Source organism: Mercenaria mercenaria, chromosome 1, assembly GCF_021730395.1.
Source record: "Mercenaria mercenaria strain notata chromosome 1, MADL_Memer_1, whole genome shotgun sequence".
NCBI classification, from domain to species: Eukaryota; Metazoa; Mollusca; class Bivalvia; order Venerida; family Veneridae; genus Mercenaria; species Mercenaria mercenaria.
Window position 1 is genome coordinate 117,705,161 of NC_069361.1, and position 24,428 is coordinate 117,729,588.

The 24,428-nt window shown below is 34.4% G+C and overlaps 1 protein-coding gene across 2 annotated transcripts; it reads left to right on the plus strand.

Moving 5' to 3' along the window:
• The first annotated feature begins 447 nt into the window (after positions 1 to 447).
• Positions 448 to 17,582, plus strand: LOC123525676 (solute carrier family 35 member F6-like). 2 transcript variants are annotated; one of them, XM_045304826.2, is made up of 14 exons: positions 448 to 2,003; positions 2,674 to 2,802; positions 3,466 to 3,536; positions 5,503 to 5,570; positions 6,501 to 6,565; positions 8,103 to 8,164; positions 9,018 to 9,097; positions 9,622 to 9,760; positions 10,673 to 10,767; positions 12,004 to 12,048; positions 13,033 to 13,213; positions 13,624 to 13,706; positions 14,922 to 14,964; positions 15,240 to 17,582. In XM_045304826.2, the coding sequence occupies exons 2-14, from the start codon at positions 2,705 to 2,707 to the stop codon at positions 15,431 to 15,433; spliced, it is 1,224 nt and encodes a 407-aa protein (XP_045160761.1). In that variant the 5' UTR covers positions 448 to 2,003; positions 2,674 to 2,704; the 3' UTR covers positions 15,434 to 17,582. The 2 variants fall into 2 exon arrangements, with proteins under 2 accessions (XP_045160761.1, XP_045160755.1); XM_045304820.2 differs by having other exon boundaries at positions 449 to 1,972.
• The last annotated feature ends 6,846 nt before the right edge of the window (positions 17,583 to 24,428 follow it).

Consider the following 24,428-nt stretch of genomic DNA (forward strand, 5'->3'; position numbering starts at 1 on the left):
GGATCCATGCTGTTCGCTTACAGTTTCTCTAATTGTAATAGGCTTTGAAAGCGAACAGCATGGATCCTGACCAGACTGCACCTTATTGAAAGAATAAAAGTAGTCGGGTTTGTTAGAACAGCCGTTGTGCATATCCTCTGACAATCGAGTTAAAGGTCCACCCGAACGAGTATTATATGAAAACCAGAGTTTGTAGCTGAGACTATGACCCACTGTATCGGATCTGACCAAATAGTCGTGAATATGTTCAAGAATAACCAACAAATAAACAAAAACCTTTTGCCCATTTCAAACCGAAAGTATGTTTTCCGACTGCTTACGAGCCCGTCGCGCATCTTCGGATTTTTTCGGAGGAATGCTCCGAAACCAGGCTACAATTTATAAATAGATCCAACGATAACGTAATGTTTACAAACATAGCATATGGCATTTACAGTTCGATTACTAGGTCATAGGTGTTTACACGTTTTCAACCCAAAATTTCTCTACTTACAAAATGACCTTTCTAATTTTGATTATGTTTTGTTTTAGCTTGGGGTCACTTTTTTCTTACACTAGAAACACTAAAATATGAAAGACGGAGTTAAGGTTACAAAACGCAATCTTTGTTTACAAACATGATGTTTACAAAAACGAACTATACAGTCCATAAAATAAACAAACGTGTTTGTAAACATGGGCGGATCCAAACGGAAGGGGAAGAAGCATTTTATAGAAATATTTCGATGGCAAAATACAATACATATCCATAGCCCTGATCAACCTATAAAACGGGTCAGTCTATTTTATAAGTGCAACAACACGGTTGACCCATTTAAACCAGCTGTACTAGGTCATACGTGATTACACTTTTTCAAACTAAACTTTCTGTACTTACAAAATGACCTTTCTACTTTCTGATTATGTTTTGTTTTTGGTTGAGTTCATGTTTTTCTTATACTAGAAACACTAAATTATCGAAGCCGGAGTTAAGGTTACAAAAAGCAATCTTTAATGTTTACAAACATGAGGTTTACAAAAACGAACTGCAATATTTTTGTAACTCACAAAAACTTCATAAAAATCATTCTTATAATACAGGTAATATACAGCTATACTACAAGTTTTTCGGGTGGACAATTTAGGCCCTTCCTGAATAAATGTGTTTTCACAACTTAATCTGTAAACTTATTTAGTCAATCTCTTTTCAGAATAGTTTTAAGAATATAGATGAATAGCTATCTTACACTCTAGAAACAAAATGTGATTGAAATTTATGTACATACACCGATTTATGTACATATTGCTATATTAATTCAATAAAATTTTATACATTAAACACATTGTCTTGGCCTAATATATGTCACTGTCAATTTAAAACTAAAAGCTTGTGTATCTCATATTTTTCATGCGAATCATGTATAACTACTATCATGAAAATAAACAAAAAATACAGTTATTTTGTGGCGCGTCTTTAAACGGACATTCGTTTGAATTAATTATAAAATCACGTGATCCCGAAGATTTTCCGATCGGTTACGAAAAAACGATAAACACGAAAGTAGAACAAAATGACCACCCATGCCAGTCTAAGAAAATACAAAAAAAAAATCATTCGTTTCTCTGCACATGTTTTGACTTGAAAGGGAATATTGCACGGCTATCGTAATGTTTAGATGTATATTTCAAAATGTGTAGTCATTTTTTAAGATTTATGCTTTTTTATTTGTCTTTATTTGGAACCTTTAAACCTGTGTAGAGAGTACAGTTTAACAAGTGCGAATAAAATATCAACTTTATCATCTGATAAATATGTGTCATGAACACATTTCAACCAATACGGTTAGTTAGCTGCCGTGTGATGAAAATTCTGAAACGTACGATTTATTTGAACACGTTTTTCGGAAAATACCTAACCATAAATAACAACATTCGTGAGAATTACTAGACTGACTCATACCCGCTATCAATAAGGTGACAGTGTACTTCATGGGTAAGTACGGACAGGGTCGGGATTTAGCTATGTAAGTAGAATTCTAACCCTAACCTTAATGAAATTGATTGGTGTTTACATTTTACATGTGTTCCTAGCTTTTAAAACTGGTTCAAATAATTAAGAAATGAAGTCAGTGACTACCATACATGAATTGATTAGGACCTGTTTCACTAAATTATACACAAACTTTAACATTTGATAGTTTGTTATCTACATTGAGCTGTATTTACAACGATAAAGATAAAATATAACCTAAATCTTCATACAGATTTGTGAAACATTATGACAGCAAGGCCCGTCTTCTTAAAATCACCATGCCGTTTGATCAGCGTTGACACAATAGACCAGATGACGCAACAGCAATAACACATTGACGTCTAAAACAACGTATGAATGATCAAACATGTACAACATGTTTTGGGGAACAAAACTGAAGAGCTCTTCATGACATAAAAAAAATAAACATTAATATGAATAAAATATAACTGGCATTAGATTAATGTGGTATATTAAGTATTTTGCATTATAAGTAGGAGTTTAATAATTTCTGACGCTGAATTTTAATGATTTACGTATATCTTCTAAGAGACATTTCTGATCCCCAGTTTATGTCTTGGCATTTTTATGTCTGTCATACTGAAATGAAAATGATAGTTGAACTGATTATACAGATATCACATTTGGCGTTTTTTTTCCAGTGTTTGACATGATATGAAAATATGAAACAGCATGGCGACATTCACATGTATACAGGTATTTTTGATGGCGGGTATGCTTATTACAGGGAGCATTGTTACACTTTGCAAAAAGGCTCAAAACGATTGTGTGTAAGTAAATAGCATGATATTGAGTAAAATGCTTGCATATCAAAAAGATTAGTAAATATAATTAGGTCTAAATCTAAGAATTAAACTTGTATTGGCAAGACACTTTCTTTCCGCAGTATTGCTTCCGATTACAGTAAAGATTTTTTTTTTCATCCAGAATGCTCACAGAACGCCGATATATAATAAAGAATTCAAAAAAATGATTATATTCAAGAGCAAATCATTGTTTGAGATATATTATTTCGATTCGAATACGTTATCTATGACAATTAAGTACATACTGACAACATCCACCACGTAGTTGCCTGTTTCGTGTGAGTTACTTTACCCAGGCACACCGCTTTGACGTTTGACGCTATGAAATAATGAGTGTGACACAAAAAAGTGAATTGTTGCATAATAACACACAATTTAGTCTCCTTTTCTAATATGCAAAACCAATCGGGTCGTGTTAGAATGTCTGTTATACGACATGCTTCCAGATGCTTGTAACATCCATCTCTTTCTGGTATGTCAACTGCACTGTCTAAACCTTGTTCGAGAATACTACGAAAGAATATTGCGTTTGAACACACACTTAACATGGTTAGATTTATGTTGTAACTTATACCTAATACGCTATTGAAAGTCATTTCTAGTAAATGTATGAATATTATATTTCAGAGTGAATGGTTACAAGTCTAAGGATCATAGTTTTAACCATCCTTGGTTTCAAACATGGATGATGTGTTCAGGTATTAATGCCTTATCTTTCTTTATTGCATGCACATAATGCCTCAGTTTATGCAAATATAGATCACATGAACTTGCAAACTGTTCTGATTAATACGTATTTATGATCAAACTATTACATCATCAAAACAAGTCCTTACATACTTCTGAATTGATTTGAAAGGAAAACGGCAGTTCAGTAGTATAATATAGTGGATAAATTACGTTTTGTGATAATATAGTTTCAGTTGGTCTGAATTTTGAAAGCGTTATAAACAAACAAAAATGAAAAGGAAAAGGAAAAGAAACACATAACTAGATGTATGTCCATAGGGTACTAGTGGTGACCCCCACCCACCCCCGCCACATCCCCACTCCTGTCACTATACGTGGTTTTATGACTCTACGTGAAATATTTTTAAGACATATGCAACACAAACTTTGAAGCATTTTACGTGTATTTCTCATAAAATAAAGGACCTTAACTCTGGCCTATCTGAGTGAAATCCCAGAGAAAACGCCAGGTGCACAAGTTTACTTGATATATATTAATCCCGTAATGTTTTATGAGTCTAGGTCAAGTATATTATGATATACATGGCACACTAACCTTTATATTTTTTACTAAGTCAAGGGCCGTGACTCTTCTCTTACAAAGTGAAATATATGAGAAAAGCTCAGGTGCACGACTTCACATGCTGGAAAATATTTCTACATATTTTCATGACTCTATGTAAAATATTTATATATGCAACGCAAACTATTAAGCACTTTATGTGTATTTTCACTAAGTCAAGGACAACAACTCTGGTCTGGTTTTGTAAAATTCCTAACAGAACAATAGGTGTACACAACTTCACAGGCTATATGACAATTCCCTCAAGTACTTTTTGACATACATGCGACAAAAAACTTGCCCATTATGCATATTTTAAATAATCAACGGTCATAACTCTGGTCTGACTATGGAAATCTAGAACACAGTCCCAGGTGCACAACTTCACGTGCTGAATAATATTCGTATGATGTTTCATGGCCCTTAGTCAAGAATTTTTCTTAGATTTGTGCGACACAAATGTTTATGCCCTTATACACATTTCTGTGACTAAGCAAGGGCCATAACTCAGGTCTGGCTGAGTAATATCTCTAAACAAATCCCAGGTGCACAACTTCACATGCTGAATAATATTCCTGTAATGTTTAATAAATCTGGGTTACAAGCTTTTTGTGATACATGCGACACGAACTTGGGTCCTTTTTATGCATATTTTTAAGTTAAGGAACATAACTCTGGTCTGTCTGTGTGTGACTTCCCATGCTGAATAAAATCCTTTAGGTTTGATGACTTTGGATCAAATACAGATGATTTTTATGCACAAATTTGGACGGACGGATGGGACGGACGGACAAGGGCAACTCAAAGTGTGTGTGTGTGTGCGCGCGCGAGGGGGTTGGGGGGGGGGGGGGGGGTGGGGGAAGGGGACTAAAACGCAAGTATCTTAACCAAAGGAAATGTCAATATTTGTTTGTTTTCGGTTTAACGCCGTTTTTCAACGTAACGGCGGGCAGTTAACATAACCAGATTTCCTGGATTCTGTACCAGTACAAACCTGTTCTCCGCAAGTAACTGGCAACTTCCCAACATGAATCAGGGGTGGAGGACGAATGATTTCAGACACAATGTCTTTTATCAAAAGGTCACGGAGAACATACGCCTCGCCCAGGGCTCGAACTCACGACCCCGCTCTCCCTACAGAGCTAAGCGGACGGGCTGAAGGAAATGTTAAATATCGGTTAAATATCGTGGTATTTACATGTATATTTGGTTTTCAGATATTGACTTTATACCAGTCAAATACCTCCAAAAATGTTTAAATTGTACGTCAAACTGATAGTTCTTTTGAATTTTGACGGATCTACCGATTAAACGGGAATAAAATTAATTTTCTTTAGTTAACCAATTTATACATTATATCGTCCTTATTTCAGCACAGATATTGTGTTTGATAGGACTGCATATTCAAAGAAGAAGAAAATTGCAAGAATACAGGAAAGAAGTAAACGGAGTGAACTTTTTGAATAATCTTATTATAACCCGGCTACTTAACATAAATTGCTTCAATACAGAATTTTTTATTGCCTGCAAATCCAACTGTATTTTCTCAAATTGTTAACATCGCGTCTGAAATGTCTAAATCAAGAATCAATCTGCAGTGTACAATATCTAAAATATTTAAAAATGTATATTTTTGATATTCTGAAGGGCAGTTATTTATTTATCGGCCATTTCTGTGACTTAACAAGTTACATGCTAGCAAATCAAAATGTTCCGGTCTTAAAAATTTGAACAATGCATATTAGAATAATAATAATCAAGTTTTCACAGTACCGTGCCAAGCACAAAATGCCTAACTGGACACAGGTAGCCGTTTTGCTCCAACTTCAGAAAATAATTACATACTTTACATAACTCATACTTTTGCCTTATTTAGATAATACAAATGCTGCGTGATTTTTAACTTAAAACCAGCAACTTACAAAGTTTAGTCATTTCGTCCATGCAAGCCTTCTGATATTTGACTATAATTTAACAACTCCCAACACTTGCAATAAAGATGTACTAAACATAAACCTTTGGATACGACTTTTAACCGAAATCATGTGCTGATTGAAAGTGATAATTGAGCCGTGCCATGAGAAAACCAACATAGTGGGTTTGCGACCAGCATGGATCCAGACCAGCCTGCGCATCCGCGCAGTCTGGTCAGGCTCCATGCTGTTCGCTTTTAAAGCCTATTGGAATTGGAGAAACTGTTAGCGAACAGCATGGATCCTGACCAGACTGCGCGGATGCGCAGGCTGGTCTGGATCCATGCTGGTCGCAAACTCACTATGTTGGTTTTCTCATGGCACGGCTCATATATATATTGTTACTGAGAAGCATTTGGACCACTTGCATTTACTGAATATATTTTTATATATTCTAGATGACCCAGAATGAGGTTCAGAATGTGACACCTAAAATAGAAATAGGACCACCAGTTCATGCAAGGTGATTTTCTTCTGAACATTAGATCTACATCTCTTCTAAATGAAGTTTGCACTTAACAAGTTAGAATAAGTATCACTTTTTGTGCGTCACAACCATTACGTCATAGCGTCAAAGTATAAAAAGAACTGCATATATTTGTCTGTACTGTAGTCATGCTACTTGCTTAGACTTGTAAAGAAGGATCAATAACGTCTTTAGCTTAGAAAAATGTCGTCCTCAATTTGTGAATTTTGAAATTGTTTGTTGGCATGGCAGTAATATTCAGACAACGAACATTCTTAAATGCAGCGTAGCAGTTCATCTATTTTTTTGGTCTATAACTGAATATACTAGAAAATGTGATACAAAGTATCACAGCAGGCCAATTACTAATTCCTTAAGACAAAGGAATGATGAGTTATATAAGAATTATATATTTGTTTTTGTGTAATAACGTCGGCAGAAACCCGCGGGATTGTTAGCAACCGAGACCGAAGATCCCACAGGCTTAAATCTTACTGATTGATATTTCAGAAAAAATCTTTGATACGCTTCCCAAAAATAAACAAACGCCCAAATTACCAGCAATTCAGTAAATACATGGATGGACTGTCCTAACGCCGAATTCTAAGCGTGTAAGTGAGTAACACTTTTGGGGCTCTGTAGGGGAGATGGCAGTACGTTTGGGGTTTGTAACTAATACAAGAAAACATACTGTGGATTGGATTGAATGTTTTATTCAACATAAAAGAGCTTTGTTTGTGGAGGAAATAAGGCACAGACATCTATCTGCGTAAGAATGAATATTCGGCATTGACAAAGCAAACATAAATGAACAGCACTTGAATCCCCATGTCAAAACACAATTTTCCTCCAATTAACACATGTCATACAATTTTCTTTCAATGTTTTTCTTAGTTGCATTCTTTGCTTCCAAAGGATCTTTTTACAGATTTTATTTACTATCACAACAGCAATCTTTAAGTGCCGTGTGGCGGCTGTAAAAAGTCTCCCCGTACTTGGATTCAGTGTTGTTATATTTTCTGGTCATTTGGGATCATGAAGTCCATTCAACATATGTGTAATGGAGTTCCGTTTAAGCCGGTCCTAGGGGGTGGGGAGGGGGGGGGGGAGTTGTGAGAGGTGTTGCACAATTCCATTACATCTCATGAACAGACTCAGTCAAACCGAGTCTGCTATTATTGTTCTTGCTTCGCTTCCAGAGGATCTTTTTACAGATTTTTTAACGTATGTTCAAAGTCATTAACAAAATTAACCTCGAGATTTTAGATTTGCTACTAGATCTATTGCACCTAAATTTTTAGTTTTAAAATGTGATACGGAATGTATTACACGTAAGTCAGTCTGAAAAAGGACAATATGAATATTAATATTTTTTTTAAGAAAACAAATTGCGTACACCAATTTATGAAAATATTCTGCCAAGGTATCATATGTTTGTTCTCAACCAGCCATAAATATAGCACCCTGTTGGACTCCAAAATTATAAACTTGGTAAACGGGTTGATGGTCTCATTTTCTGTTTCATATCCTTTAGGATGTGTCAGTGGATTTTGATCGTACCAACTTGCTGCTCCCTAATCTCAGTGTCTTTGACTGGTAAAGTTTTCAGTATTATTGAGCCGTGCCATGAGAAAACCAACATAGTGGGTTTGCGACCAGCATGGATCCAGACCAGCCTGCGCATCCGTGCAGTCTGGTCAGGATCCATGCTGTTCGCTAACGGTTTCTCCAATCCCAATAGGCTTTAAAAGCGAACAGCATGGATCCTGACCAGACTGCGCGGATGCGCAGGCTGGTCTGGATCCATGCTGGTCGCAAACCCACTATGTTGGTTTTCTCATGGCACGGCTCAATTTATTCGAACGAAATAAGGCAATTCTGCACGACTATGAAACAAATATTGTTTTACAATGTAGAATTTGTTTAACCATATTTTTTTCAAAGCATCGTTGCAGCTGAAGGAAATCCAACCAACAAAAACGTTAGGGCCGTGTGCTTGATTTTTGTTAGACCGTTTTGAAAATATTGGTCGTACGGAAATTTTTCACAAAAGGAAAATCGCACTATTGACTACATTTTCATATTTAGACAAATCTCCATAAAACTGATTGTGATTAAAATTTTCATAGTTTTAGACTTGCCTATTTTCAAACATAATTATGGCCGAATTAAATGTATTGGTTATTGTGCTTAATATTTATTAATTAGCCAAATATCAGTTGGAGTCCTTATATTGCCACTTATTTTATGTTATTACTTTGAATCATTTTACATTAGGACCTTGTTAAAATTTACAACTTATTGGAACTAGCTTCATATAGGTAATAAGTGATGTTATTTCATTAATACCAATTAAACGGTTATTTCATCATAATAAGAACTGTTATTGTTAATTCACGTGTGATAAACAATGTCATTATTGTTATACTTCTATAACATGTAAATGCAGGTACTGGTTTGCTCTATGTTGATGCGTCCATCATGTTGATGCTTAAAGGATCTGTCATAATATTTGCAGGAATCTTTTCAGTAAGTTGATGTGATGTTCCTATAATAGTATGGTATACGATTATGATACCATCTTGATTATTCCCCGCATCATGTAATTTTGTTTTGTTGGGTATAAAGTGTAGGTTTTATTCACGATAGCACCAGTCCGCGATTGTTATATACTGCTAGGGAGACGAAGTTGTGTTTAATAGACCTGATAATACTTGTTTCCTATTGCCTGTAAAATGCAGGGGACTTTAAGTTTGTCAGTCCATGTGTTTGTTTCAGATTGTTGATGTTAAGTAAGTACATGGGGAAAGCGAAGGTTAAAAGTTATATTAACTTTACAAAAAAGTCCAAAAGTCACAGAATAAAGATAAAATGCATGTATAGCAGAATAGAAAGACGCATTAAACAATATGCTACAATCATCCATTTACACCTTTGGTCGCATTGACTTTCTGACTTTACTACGCCCGTGTTCTTGTCAGATAAAACTTTATGTGTATATAGATATATATGAGAAATGTTAATATAAATTAGCATGTATGGACATTTTTCAGGTGCTATTTTTGAAGAGGAAATTGAAACTAACACATTGGTTAGGCATGGTTATTGTTATACTTGGTTTGGTGTTGGCTGGTTGTTCAAGTGTGTTTAAGAGTCAAGGTCACAAAACAATTGGCGGGAAGACAGTTACAGGTTATGGCATATATTGATATCTTGAGCAAATCTTTCGCTTAGTAATGATATTAGAACGGCATTTTCAAAATTCTTGTTTTCTACCTATGATATTTTTTTATGAAAATAACCAAAGAGGAAAAGGAAAAATGGAATATTGCTGTCGATGTAACTGACATGGTTTATTCCTACTGTACATATTTGTTTCGTAGATTAATTATCATTTTTACCATATTTAAACGGGGTGCGTGCTTGATATACCTATATATCTATTGAAATCTAGTTTGAGGCCTGCGTGGCCGAGTGGTTAAGGTCGCTGACTTCAAATCACTTGCCCCTCACCAATGTGGGTTCGAGCCTCACTTGGGGCGTTGAATTCTTTATGTGAGGAAGCCATCCAGCTAGCTTACGGAAGGTCGGTGGTTCTACCAAGGTGCCCGCTCGTATTGAAATACTGCACGGAGGGGTACCTGGGGTCTTCCTCCACCATCAAAGCTGGAAAGTCGTCATATGACCTATAATTGTGTCCGTGTGACCTTAAACCCAACAAAACAAAAATCAAAGCAGCAGTTTGGATGTTTCAAACATCAATGTTCTGTAAAGACGACGCATTCTAAACCACCTAAAGAGTTCGAAATATTCATTGATACTCTAGGAAGCACATCGGTAACTCGATAAAGCAGCAAACGTCCGAGCTGTTTATACCTTGAAAACTTTTCTTTCCAACTAATAGCGCATATTTGTTTTTACCACGTTTTTTTAATTTTAATCATTTGTAACATTAGAAATCTGATACTGTCTTTCATGGTAGTAAGATAGTGTATATAGTTGTTGACAGTTTAGTAGTCATATAAGGTAATTCATCCTAGAATAGTGTATACATCATAAATGACACTGTGCATACACAACATATGACAGATATTGTCTTTATAGGTATAATACTGGTTATTGGTGCTCAGGTTGTGACAGGTGGCCAGATCATTTTAGAGGAGGCAGTTCTAAAAAAGAGAAATTTACAGTCATTGCATGTAGGTAGTCATTCTTTTCCTGTGCGACTTAAAAGTGAAAATACTACTTCCATATCCCTATCAAGTAAAGGAGAGTAAATGAACAGCTAAGAATTATTTAAAGTATGTATTTTATTTCAAGGTCTTTTTTAAATGTTGAGACAAAATGTAGAACTTGGTATGTCATAAACTGTTGAACTGTCAAATTCACTTTACTTACTATTTTTATTTTTCCTTTCTCATCGGTTATGTTTTTAGTTATGTTTTATGGTGAATAATTCGATATTATCATAAATTAATGTAACATAAAACATGTCTCAACCGTCATAACGACCACAGTTCGAACTTCGGAGAAATGAAGTATCAGGCCTCTACCTCCAAACCTAAGTAGATTCTACCTCCAAGTCTAAGTGAGAAAAGATGATTTCTTAAATTCTTAAAGGTGGTCAATCACCTTTAAGCAACATTTTATGACTCCATGCATTATTTCATCATGGGCAGGCAACTACCTGGGTAGAACCACCGACCTTCCTTAAGTCAGCTGGATGGTTTCCTCACATGAAGAACTCTACGCCCCAAGTGAAGCTCGAACCCACATCGATGAAGAACAAATGATTTGAAGTCGACGACTTTAACCACTCGGCCACGGAAGCCCTTACTTGTGTTTAGAGCAAAGTGAACACAAACAAGTGTAAATGACTAGATGTACAAGTTTCGAACATATCAATTTATCATTTATCATTTATCACATGTTTTGACGTTGCGGGAGTGTAATAAAGTCATTAAATAAAAATGATAATACACTAGTGTAATAAAGCTTTGACGTCGACATCGTTTACAATATAGGATCGTTGGTCAAATTGACTTGTTTACAATAGTTAAAGAAAGTAGAATTTTTAATGTTTCGACAGGAAAAGCTAACATGTGATAAAAAGAATATTACAATTGTGACTTTCCACATTGAATTTTTTAAACTCGTTGAATAAGATTGATAAAATGCTCGGCAGAGCCTCGCATTTTATCATTTTATTCAACTCGTTTAATAAATTGAATATGAAAAAACACTCTTGTAATATCCTCTATGTAAATTGTTACTTTTGTCGATGGGTATCTCTGGATATTTGTGAACTCAACTCAAATCAACTCAACTTAATCTGCATTTATTTCTGGCGTAACTCCAGTTTGATTTTTACAATTTATTTGAAGCTAAATCTCATTAATCTTCATTGTTCCATGGATTTTAACTTTTCTATTTAGGTTGTTGGCATGAAGGGAATATATGGATTTACATTAATGTCATTTGTAAGTAAACTCTATTAAAATTTTCAAGCACAAAAAGTTGCCCTTGTGTCATTCCTTGATATAATGTTTGGTTTTTGTTTATTCATTTAACAATTTTACAATTTTATATTGAAAATGACTCGAATTTTTTTTTATGTAATTACAGATATCTATTGAGGCTATTCAAATTATACCCATATCAAGTAAACATGTTTTTCTTATGATGCTAATTTATTTACTGATTGACATGGGATAAAACCAGTGTACAATTTTGAGGCACTGCATGGCATTTTTTTTTTACATATAATGTATTTTTGTTATAATTCAATGTTAATGGATTATTTTTCGAGTAAACAAAAATGGTCACAATAAGGCACTTGATCATTCCTGGCATTATATATATATATATATATATATATATATATATATATATATATATATATATATATATATATATATATATATATATATAATACAATAAATATAAATTGATGGTGAACTATATATAGTTATATCACTTCGGTGGTATATTTATATTAAATTGATGGTTAACCAAATTATTCTTACTTGATACCTTTGTCATTTACAATTAGAAAATGTGTCTTAATGTGTTTTTCTAGTTGCTTAAAACCACTCACTACTGAAGCGTGATGGATAGATGTGGTTAACTTGTGTTCCAGAATTGCTTTTATGTAAAATTAAAGAAAGAAGAAATGTAATCTTTGTAAAGCATAGTAATTTCCAACAACTTCAATGCTGAACAAAAATCTAAGAATATAAATCTAATAGTGTTATGTTATGTTCACTAGAAGACATTGCTAAAGGGTTTGACAACTGTGGGACTCTTAATAATTTAGTCATACTTTTAAGGACATTATATTATAAATATAGCATTGAAAGGTAATATCATATAAACATGAAATTAACTGAAATTTGCCTGAGTTTATATACAGTGTAATAGCTGTTTCTTTGCATCGTACATTGTTTCATGTTTTATAATTGTAGATAGTGTTACCTGTTCTGTATTTCTTACCTGGTGATAATGTACACGGTAGTTATGAAAACAGTGTTGATGCACTCTATCAGATCTCAAACAGTATCCAACTTTTTATGTTGTGTCTTCTATATATAGTGTCTGTAGCATTCTACAACTACTTTGCAATGGCTGTAGTCAGATCACTTACCGGTAAGGATTTTATATTCATTCTAAATAGTAACTTCGCTTGGAATTCCTATTTCTGGATAAATTGTTTGTATATTTTATCTCGTTTTAATAGTACAGCTATAATAATTATTGTCACTATGTCGTGCGCTTCGATGTCCACGTCAGCATGTATGTAAGCGGAAGACTCAGAAACTACTGTCCGAATGTTTTCAAACTCCACACATGCCATTGGCTTCATCAGATGACCTCACAGTACTATTTATATAATTTACAATTTGTCAAATGTATGTTTCTTTCCAATTTTCAAACTAAGAAATACCGGTACGTACAATTATTGTATGTAAGAAGATATCTCAGAAACTTATGCATTGGTAGCTACTCACATGCCTACGGAATCATTAACTGACCGAGTTATTTCTTTCTACATTTAGCAGTACACAGTACTTTGATAGATGCCTGTAGGACTATACTGGTGTGGGGAGTTGGTTTAACTATCTACTATGGATTTGATAAGGTAGTTAGATTTGTAGACCTATTTTACTTTGAGCAATACCTTTCTAGTTCACCACAGCTGGCATTTAATAGTACTGTCATCACTCAATGAAAATATTTTGAGCCGTTCAAACTTTATCTGTAAAGAATAATTAAACGTTTTAGTGGAACTTTCTGGCACAAGTACATGTATTCATACTTCAATATATGGTTTATTAGTTTATCAAAGTCTCATCCACAATTACATAATATGTACATATTCACAGAATTTCTGTCTGACATTTTATGTGGTCATTCTAATAAGAATTACAAGAGACTATAAAGTGTTCTACATATAAAGCATTATATTCTAGAAACATTACTACTAAAACATAAACTATGTTTGCTAATAATGACACATTAATTTATTAATGCATCTAAAACCTGGCTAAACTAATTGATAAATAAAAAAAACTGAAGTTATATAGTAATATATAACACAACGTGTGCATTTTTTATACTAAGCGATGTATACACAATTGAATTGATAATAAGATAATTGCTCACAAATATATATTTTGGATGAAACATGTTTCATAAGTTTTTAATATTGGTGTTGTTTTTTTTATTTTGATGGAGACTTCAAAAATATATGTTGACTGCTCAGATCGTAAAAGAAACCACAATTTGTATAAAAAGTTAACACAGTCCCTAAATCTACAACTCAGTTGTATACTACTGTTTCAGTATCCGTGGCAATATTTAGAAAAGTAATTTCTTATTGAAAAACAAACAAACAAAATATTTTGCTATAACATTACTTGGAAAGCTATCTGGTGCATTTTTGATTGAAATGTTAAATAACCTTTCATATGTATGAAAATACTCTGAAAAAATCTATTATAATAAAAAATGCGGGGTTTTCTATGTAAGGAGTGTTTAAGAAGTGACTCTCTCCTAAAGTTTGTAATTCTCTTGAAAGCATGTATTATGCTATAAAATTTTCTGGATATGTTAAAAACAAAGACAAATATCACAGGGAATGCCACGTACCAAAATCGCAGCCTCCCCAAAACGAAACCTACAGCACGCAGACGTGCCATTAAACTGTTGCAGAATGAAACTGGTGGCCGGTTAGAAATTGTGCTCAGTGTGTAATAGTTAACTGTTCTAATTTCCTCAATTTTTATTCTGTTTAACTATTGGAAAACGGCGTTAAACCCAAAACAAAAACAAATTTATTCTGTTTGCATTTTAGAACTTTGGGGAGCCTTTTGATAAATCTTATGGGATTCTTCAAAGTAAGTAAAAAAATATACTGTTTTACCCATCTACTACCTTATGAGGTCTTATGTCAATTTCTAACTAAGATATTATACATTATTTTAAAGATTAGGGCAGCTACAAACCTTCGAGGCTGTAAAGTAAATTATTTAATCCTAAATTCACAAAATCAAAGACGTCTTTATGAATTGTATACATAAAAATCGTTTAAAACGATTATAATGAAATATGTTGTTCTTGAATCAAAAGTTGAAATGAAGTCTTAGAATTAAATTCACCGTTTTTATTACAGTTGATGGTTTCCTATGCCTTGTGATTGGAACAGCAATATATAAGCAACTTCTAGATATTAGAAACTTTGTGCCTTGCCGAAGAGACTCTGAAAATAAAAATGAACAAACTGACAGTTTTCACCAAGATAGCATACAAGTCACGGTTAACAGTGATGATTACGACGATGACGAAAACACTAAACTTCTGAAATGAAATAGATACGTCTGTGCAGAAGCTTAATTTATTTAATCAATTTGTTAACTGATTTTTCGTTGTTCATATCACTCGTTTGCTTTTGCAGTCTTTAATATAGTCCGAAGATTGACAAACGAGGCAATCCTTTCCTTTTAAAAGGAAACTTGACATATCTGAAGACACTTAAAGTTCGTTTAGTTTTTTACAATATGTTATATGCGAATAGCCTAATTGGAATATATATAGGAAAAATACTTCAAAAATTATCAGATCATATTTCCTAGACTGTTCATTTATAATTAGCTGATGACCCCAAGCGATTAGGGATCACTTGACTGTGACCTTGACCTACTGACCTGGCTCCTCCTCTTGGTTAAAAATACAAATAGACGGTAGTAATCCGCAAACAAACCAATCACGTAGATTATACAGTAATCAAAAATTTTCTTTTAAAATTTCAACAATCTCCGAACGATGACTTTGAAATCTCTTCCTTGTGTAAATTAGGGCGAAATGCATAGACATTTGTCCACTTTCGGTTTATTTCGGTCTCAAAAGTTCTCCCGTCAAGAAATGCCTTCGCTCTGCAGATCGACCTGCATACATAAGAAATTTAACCAATTCTGAGTGAAATAGCATTGCCCCTTTTTTTGAAATAAGGATTTAAATTTGTTACAGAAAGTAAAAAATAAACGCACCCTCTGTCTTTATTTAATTTTCTCGTTTGGTTTCGGTCATTAGCGCCGCCTCGGAAGTATCACTGGCTCTTTTATCAACTCACCTCCATAAAGAATAGGAGCAGTGTTTACAGTATTTATAATGGTATTTAAAAAAAGTTAATCAGTTTTGTAAGAAGTGATTGTATAGGGGCATACGTGATAAAAAACGGCGGTGCATACATCAGGTACTTTGATATTACATTACCGAAAACTGGACGTTTTTCTGTTCGAACGATACACATTTGTCACCATTGGGATACGACATTATGCTCAATACAATTTCTGCAGCTATTTACGACAAAACGGCAATATTTCTGTTTTGTTGGTCATGTTTTTTTTCTTCTTAATTCCTTCAGTTCCCAATTTTATGCTATACCGCTTTAACGGAAGGACCTCTCACACTTGCATTGTGCTGGAGGCCCTTTCTGACATAAATAGCATAAAGTCCAGTTTTGCTATCGTTTGACGGAGCTAAATATTCGGACTATTTACATCTAATTTTTTATAATTTAATTACTTTAACATATACCAGCCATGGCCAAATATTGCCATATCTTTAAACGAAATAGCTTCGTTTTGCTTGTTATTTTGTCGCTTGATACTGGCCCTTGACCTAGTCAAAATACAAATTTTACAGCATGTGAACGACAATTTTGCATGGAATGAATTTCTATTAACTACTAACTTCCGCCTCATTGTTTCAGAGGAGATGTTTAACCTTTACCCTGCTAAATAATAATGAACTGGTACATCATTCAATTTGGACAGTGCCATTGTTAAAAGGGGGGCTTATCAAAAAGATACCGATTGAATAGTGAGTTGAATTTGTTGGGGTGACGGGCATGGAATAATGTGATCTCGAACGGCGATTTACCCTGAATAAAATCATAATTTTGTCGTCCAGATGCGTATCAATATATCACTCGAGCTATGCATCTGTACTCCAAACAATAGTTTTTATTCAACAACAAATTACTGCTTGGGATATACTATAAATAAAACATGGAAAACATAGCTCTAAGCAATGAACAGAAACTAAGCATGTACGTATTCTTCCTTTATTCAGAACCCAACAAAGCATTTTAACATGAAAATAAAAAAAACAAATAACAAATAAAAACAAACAAAAAATTTATCATTTGTCCATGTTTTGGACCGTCTTTCTGTACTTATTCTTCCCTTATTCAGAACCCAACTACGAATTTTAAGATGAAAATAAAAACAAATAAAAAATCAAAGCCTTGAAATGTCTGATGGTTGCGGGTTTTTGGTAGATTTATTTTCTGTTTAAATGCCAGTCTATGAATATACATGAATGAGAAACAAATACAAATTTAATGTGCCTCATATCTAAGATGAACTCTGCCTGACCCAGCTTGTGATGTAACCATGGGCATGAATACCTTATCATTGATAGATCTTATATAATCTAAATGGTCAGTGTGAGTGGATACAGGTTGAATAAGAACTGCTATTTCATTGATAATTCATCCGCACTGTTCATGAATGGGACTATTTTGTGTAGCACATGAACATCGTTTGGATGTGATTCGGAAAAAAATAAAGATGCTATGATTGTCAGAAATACACTTTACCTTTGGTAGCGGGATAAACCCGCAACCAATAAAAACAAAAACAAAAAAAAATTCACTTTTTCCCATGTGTTAGACTGTCTTTCTGTACTTATTCTTCTTTTATTCAGAACCCAACTACGGATTTTAACATGAAAATAAAAACAAATAAAAACAAAAACAAAACCAAACAATATCATTTTTGTCCATACGTTAGACCGTCTGTGCTTATTCTTCTTTTATTCAGAACCCAACTAAGCATTTTAACATGGAAATAAGATTTTGAAACAAGAGGGCCAAGATGGCCCTAGGTCGCTCACCTGAGAAACACACCATAACAGTATAAACAAGTTTGACATAGTGATCTCATGGAAACAAATATTCTGACCAATTTTCATTAAGATTGGACCAAAAATGTGGTCTCTTGAAGTGTAAACAAGTATTTTCTTCAATTTGACCTAGTGACCTAGTTTTTAAGCCAAGGTAACCTACATTCGAACTTGACCTAGATTTAATCAAAGCAATCATTCTGACTAAATTTCATGAACCTCAATTGAAACATACAGCCTTTATCGCATACAAAACGTTTTTCTTTGATTTGTCCTAGCGACCTTGTTTTTGATCCCAGATGACCAATTGAAAAATACAGTCTCTATCGCATACACAAGGTTTTTCTTTAATTTGACCTAATGAACTAGTTTTTAACCACAGATAACCCATATTCTAACTTGACCTAGATTTCATTAAGGCAATCATTCTGACTAACTTTTATGTATATCCAGGGTAAAATGCAGCCCCTATTGCGTACACAAGGTTTTTCTTTAATTTGACCGGGTGACCTAGTTTTTTACCCTAGATGACCCATATTCAAATTCAACCTAGATTTCATCCAGATAAACATTCTGATCAAATTTCATAAAGATTCGGCGTAAAAGGCAGCCCCTATTGCATACACAAGGTTTTTCTTTGATTTGACCTAGTGACCGAGTTTTTGACTCCAGATAATTTATATTTGTAACAGGCCTAGATTTTATCAAGGCAATCATTCTGACCACATTTCATGAAAATCAATTGAAAAGCACAGCTTCTATCGCATACACAAGGTTTTTCTTTGATTTAACCTAGTGACGTAGGTTTTGAATCCAGATGACCCATTTTCAAACTCGACCTAGATTTTATCAAGGTTATCATTCTGACCAAAATTCATAAAGATCAATTGAAAAATACAGCCTCTATCGCATACACAAGGTTTTTCTTTGATTTGACCTAGTGACCTAGTTTTTGACCCCAGATGACCCGAACTCTGCCTAGATTTTACCAAGGTAATCATTCTGACAAAATTTCATGAAGATCAGCTGAAAAATAAAGCCTCTATTGTATATACAAGCTAAATGTTGACAGACGACAGTCAGACAGACGACAGACGACAGACGCCGGACATCGAGCGATCACAATAAAAAACACAGGATCATGATGACCCAGGATCGCTCACCTGAGTAATATAGGCCACATGTTTCAAATGTCAAACTGATTCTAAAATATTAAGAAAGTAGGTCACATTCATGATCACTGAAAGCCAGTGTTAAGATCGGTGTGCAAAACTATATGTAATCAAAATTTCAAGGCTGTATCTTAAAAAAACAAGAAAGTAGGTCAGTAGGTCGAGGTCACAGTCAAGTGACCTAATTACTTGGGATCATTAAGTAATCGTAATTAAACAGTCAAGGAAACGTGATCAGATGTTTTTTAAGTATTTGTTTCCTATATAACTCGTATAAAAGTGTCCCCTGGGGCAGGGCCTCTTTTCACTCCAGGGGTATAATTTGAACAATCTTGTGAGAGAACCAATAGGCAATGCTACATACCAAATATCAAAGACCTAGGCCTTGAACTTTCAGACAAGAAGATTTTTAAAGTTCTTTCCCTTAATAAGTCTATGTAAAATTTGGGACCCCCAGGGCTGGGCCTCTTTTCACCCTAGGGACATAATTTGAAAGAATTTTGTAGAAAACCACTAGGCAATGCAGCAAACAAATATCAAAAGCCTAGAGCTTGCAGTTTCAGAAAAGAAGATTTTTAAAGTGCTCTTCCTATATAAGTCTATGTAAAACTTGGGACCTTCTGTGTGGGACCTCTTTTCACCTCAGGGACATAATTTGAATAATCTTGGCAGAGGACAACTAGGAAATGCCACATGTCAAATATCAAACGGCTAGGTCTTGTGGTTTCAAACAAGAAGATTTTTATAGGGTTTTCCTATATCAGTCTATGCAAAACTTGGGACGCCCGGGGCGGGGCTTCTTTTCAATCCAGGATAATAATTTGAACAATCTTGATAGAGGACTATAAGGCAATGATACATACCAAATATCAGAGGTTATATCAATACCTTTAATGTCTTGTGGTTTCAGACCAGAAGATTTTTAAAGTTTTTTCCTATGTAAATCTATGTAAAACTTGGGACCTCCGGGGCCGTGCCTCTTTTCACCTCAGGGGCATTGAACAATTTTCATAGAGGACCATTAGATGATGTCACATGCCAAATATCAAGGCTATATGCATTGCGGTTTTGGACAAAAAGATTTTTAAAACTTTTCCTTTCGGTTGCCATGGCAACCAGAGTTCTGTGTGGAATTGAATTCTTTGAACAACGTGACCACCCAAGGAATATCCAGGCCAAGTTTCATCAACTTCCACCAAATGATTTCAGAGGAGATATTTAACGGAAAGTGTGAACAGACGGACGGACGTTGGACGTTGGACGATGAGTGATCACAATAGCTCACCATGAGCACTTTGTGCTCAGGTGAGCTAAAAATCTTCTTGTGTGAAACTGCTAGCCAGATTTTAAAATAATTTCACACAAATGGTCCTTGTGTGACCCTCTACCAAGATTGTTCAAATTATTTTGATTCGTCAAAAAACATGGCCGCCAGAGGGCGTGATCACTTTTCCCTATATGTATATAGTGGAACCTTTAAAAATCTTCCTTTGTGAAACTGCTAGACCGATTTTAAAATTATTTTACACAACTGGTTCTTGTGTAACCTTCTACAAATATTGTTCAATTTTTTCTGATTTGTCAAAAAACATGGCCGCCAGAGGGCGTGATCACTTTTCATCAACAATATCTTTCAACAATAGCCCTTCCAAAACCACGCAATGGATTTTGATGAAACTTTACACAAATGATCTCTTGATAGCCCTCTTTCAAAATTGTTCAAATGGTTCCGGTTCATTGAACATATGGGTCTTTTTGGTTAAAAATAGGTTTTTAGCTATCAGACTTTAGAAATCATTTTCTCTAGAGCTTTGATATTTGGCATTTGATAAGGGTTCGGCTCTCTACCATACTTGTCTAAATTATTATCCTAAGGTAAAAGAATGGCCACGCATATGTGTCTGACATGTACCTACTATATGCTTTTATATAAGAAACTTTGAAAATATTCTTTTCTGAATCAATAATGATATTTGGCATGTAAATCAGATTTGTAATTTATGCCGTCATTTTTCAAATTACTGCTCTAGATTCAAAAATGTGTGCGAATTGTATATAATATAAGCGAACATAGAACAAACCTAACTCTGTACTACTACAAACACACTTGAAGCCTTGTACACAGGTGAGCACTTTAGGATCAATTACCCTCTTGTTTAAAATTTCACAAAACAACACATAAATACTGTGTTTTATTCGACGTGTGAACATAACTTGTAAGAATACAGAAGTGTAGATACGTTTAAATATCAGGCAAATATGAAATGATATTTTAGATCTTGGTTAAGACAACGACGTCATTTTATTTCCGACGAGTTGTACATTCTAGACAGTAAACTTTTGAAATATGGATGAAACTGTAAAAGTTTTAGGCATAGTTCGATTTTGTTGAACATCAATAAAATCAAGCAAGCCCTTGCTATCGTATGTCTGGATATACTACCCCGGTTTGAATACCCCGACCCCCCTCACTTCTTATAAAAGCACACCTCCTGTTTGCCAGAAATGAGTGCTACTATTTAAAACATAATATTAATATATGCATGTATTACTTAAAATAAGTAATTCCCCAGTGTCATCACCCTTCTTCTCATAAACGCACTAGTACCTCTCCTATTAATCGAGATGAAAAAGAAGTATTTATAGTTCTATTTACTTATGCAAGTTATAAAAAGTTAATTATCTTTTGCAAAATACATATGCAGCTGTGAAGTGGAGTGTGAACACCTTGGATGATTGATATTTCAATGTGGTCATCTTATATTAATGTCTATGACACTTACATCAACTATTTGTGATGGGGATATAGCTTTGGCTTTGTTCATCCTTAAGAAATCTAGGGTAAGTTTGAAATTGGGTCATCTAGGGCCGAAAATGTGTAACATTATTTTTCTGGTATATCGATTGATAATTTGCTTTCTGTAAAACATAAAATGTCATAATCAGAAAATTTTGTTTTACTCTATGTGATCCAGTTTGTTTTGTATGCTACTAATATTTTAATGAAAACTGGAGATTGTCGAATTTTCTTCAGCGTTGTTTGCCTCCGGATTTAACTCGACATCTCCTGAAATTACAAGCAAAAAATTAACGATAAATGTGTAAGATGCAAAACCCGTTTTAAGTTCGCTAGGAAGATCGTTTGAATGGTATATTTTATTTTCGAGAAAAGCTGGTGTATGGTAAAACCAGAGATGATGACAATGACATGTATGTAGTACAACTCTAAACGAAAAGTACTAGTTGTAGATCTATATAAAATATTAAATGTTGGTACATTTTTCTTTGATTGTGTATACGCAATAAGAAACCACAAATTGTGTAAATAAAGACGTGATCTGTTTTCTTTTTACTTAAAATGTTCTATCAGTGAAATGTTTTATAGTGTGAGGACCTAAATCATCCATAAGGCATACCTTCTGCTGTATTTTTACAAAATAAATCTGTCTGGACAAGACATTCAGAATACCGAGTATGTTGTTATTCCAACATGTCTGTTTCTGTTTTGATATGATATTTCTTGGTTTAATCAAGAATTAATTGTCATATTCTGTGTGTATAAACAACATCGTGACTTCTTGCAAATCCATAAATCTTTTATGATTTGCCGAATGTGGTTAACGCCCGTCTAAACAAACGAAATAGGAGCATTTAATTCTGATATTTACCTTTCTATAGAAGCCAGCTACAGAAATGAGTGGTTTGCTACCATAAGCGTGAAAATATCAAAATAAATATCATGATCATTTTAACAGAAAAAAAAAGCCAAAAAATCTGTCCACGTGAAATTGTAATTCGCTGTCAGATAAAAATTCAGTTCCTAATTATTATTTAAAATATCCTTAAATCAATGGGAAACAAATAAATGTAGTAGGATCGATTATCATTTAACGTTCATTAAATACGAAAAAAAATATTACATATTAAAATACAGAATTTCAGCGAAACCATTTTACATACTTAGAATATAAAACGTACTCGTGCATTAATTAACTTCACATGATCATTTCAAAGAGTTACGTTGTAATGAAGTATTTCGACCCCCATAGAATAATGACCCCCCGGTCATTATTCTATAGAAAAAGTGACCCCCCGGTCATAGTATTATGACCTCCAGATCATAGTACCATGACTCCCCCACGTGAAGACAACTGAACCTCACGAAGAATATTGACTCCCATAAAAAGACGACCCCCGGTCATTTGGTCAAATTTAGTGATAACTCATGTATCTAAGGCCTAATTGCTGCATTTTATGCCCCACTCGGGGGAGGGGGCATATAGATTTTCCTTGTCCGTCCGTCCGTCCTTCCGTTTGACCATTAGTCCCAGATTCCATCACTTGACACAGAAATCAGAGCATTCCGCAACGGGAAAAGGGATTCTATTTCTAGACGCTGTATCTTGGTGTATACATTTTTTTCAGGAAAATAACAATTCACAATACGTTCACAAAACACACCAGTGTCAATAATCCCTGCAAACTTCGGTATGAAGTAATTCTTCAGAAGAAAACTGCACAAGAAACTGCTAGCATAGAACTTAGTATTAATAGAAGTTGCAATACTTAGCAGTGGCAGTAAAGTACGGTAGCGGCAACAATAGAAAGCAGTAGTAGTAGTAGTAGTAGTAGCGGCAGTGGTAGTGGCAGTTGCAGTAGCAGCAGCAGCAGCAGCAGCAGAGGAATAAGTGACAGCAACAACAACAGCAGGAGAAGAAGGGGTAGATGTACAAGACGTATTAGTGGAAGCAGGTATAGTAGTATCAGTAGTAGCAGTTATAGTAGTAGAGGTAGAAGTAGTAGTAGTAGTAGTAGTAGAGGAAGAAGAAGTACATGTAGTAATAGCAATAGAAGTAGCGGCACCAGTAGTAGTAGTACAATCAAAATGTTAAGTATTGGCAATGGAAGGTATCAGAGTTGTAGATCTAGTAAAATTGTCCGTTAGGTTTGGTGGGGATCACTTTTTAATAGATATTATCGTCGAAAGTCTTTTTAGGAGCCGGTGTTTTACACGGAAAGAGTAACTTTTTTTAAACAGAATAATGTCCGGGAATCGATATTGTATGAGAGTTCGAATGTAGTAATTTCGGCAGTGAGTATTTTACATAGAAGGAGTCACTTTTTCTATAGAATAATAACCGGGGTCATTATTCTATGAGATTCGAAGGGAGTCATCTTTAGGGAGTCAGTATTTTACTTGGAGGGGTCAGTTTTTCTATAGA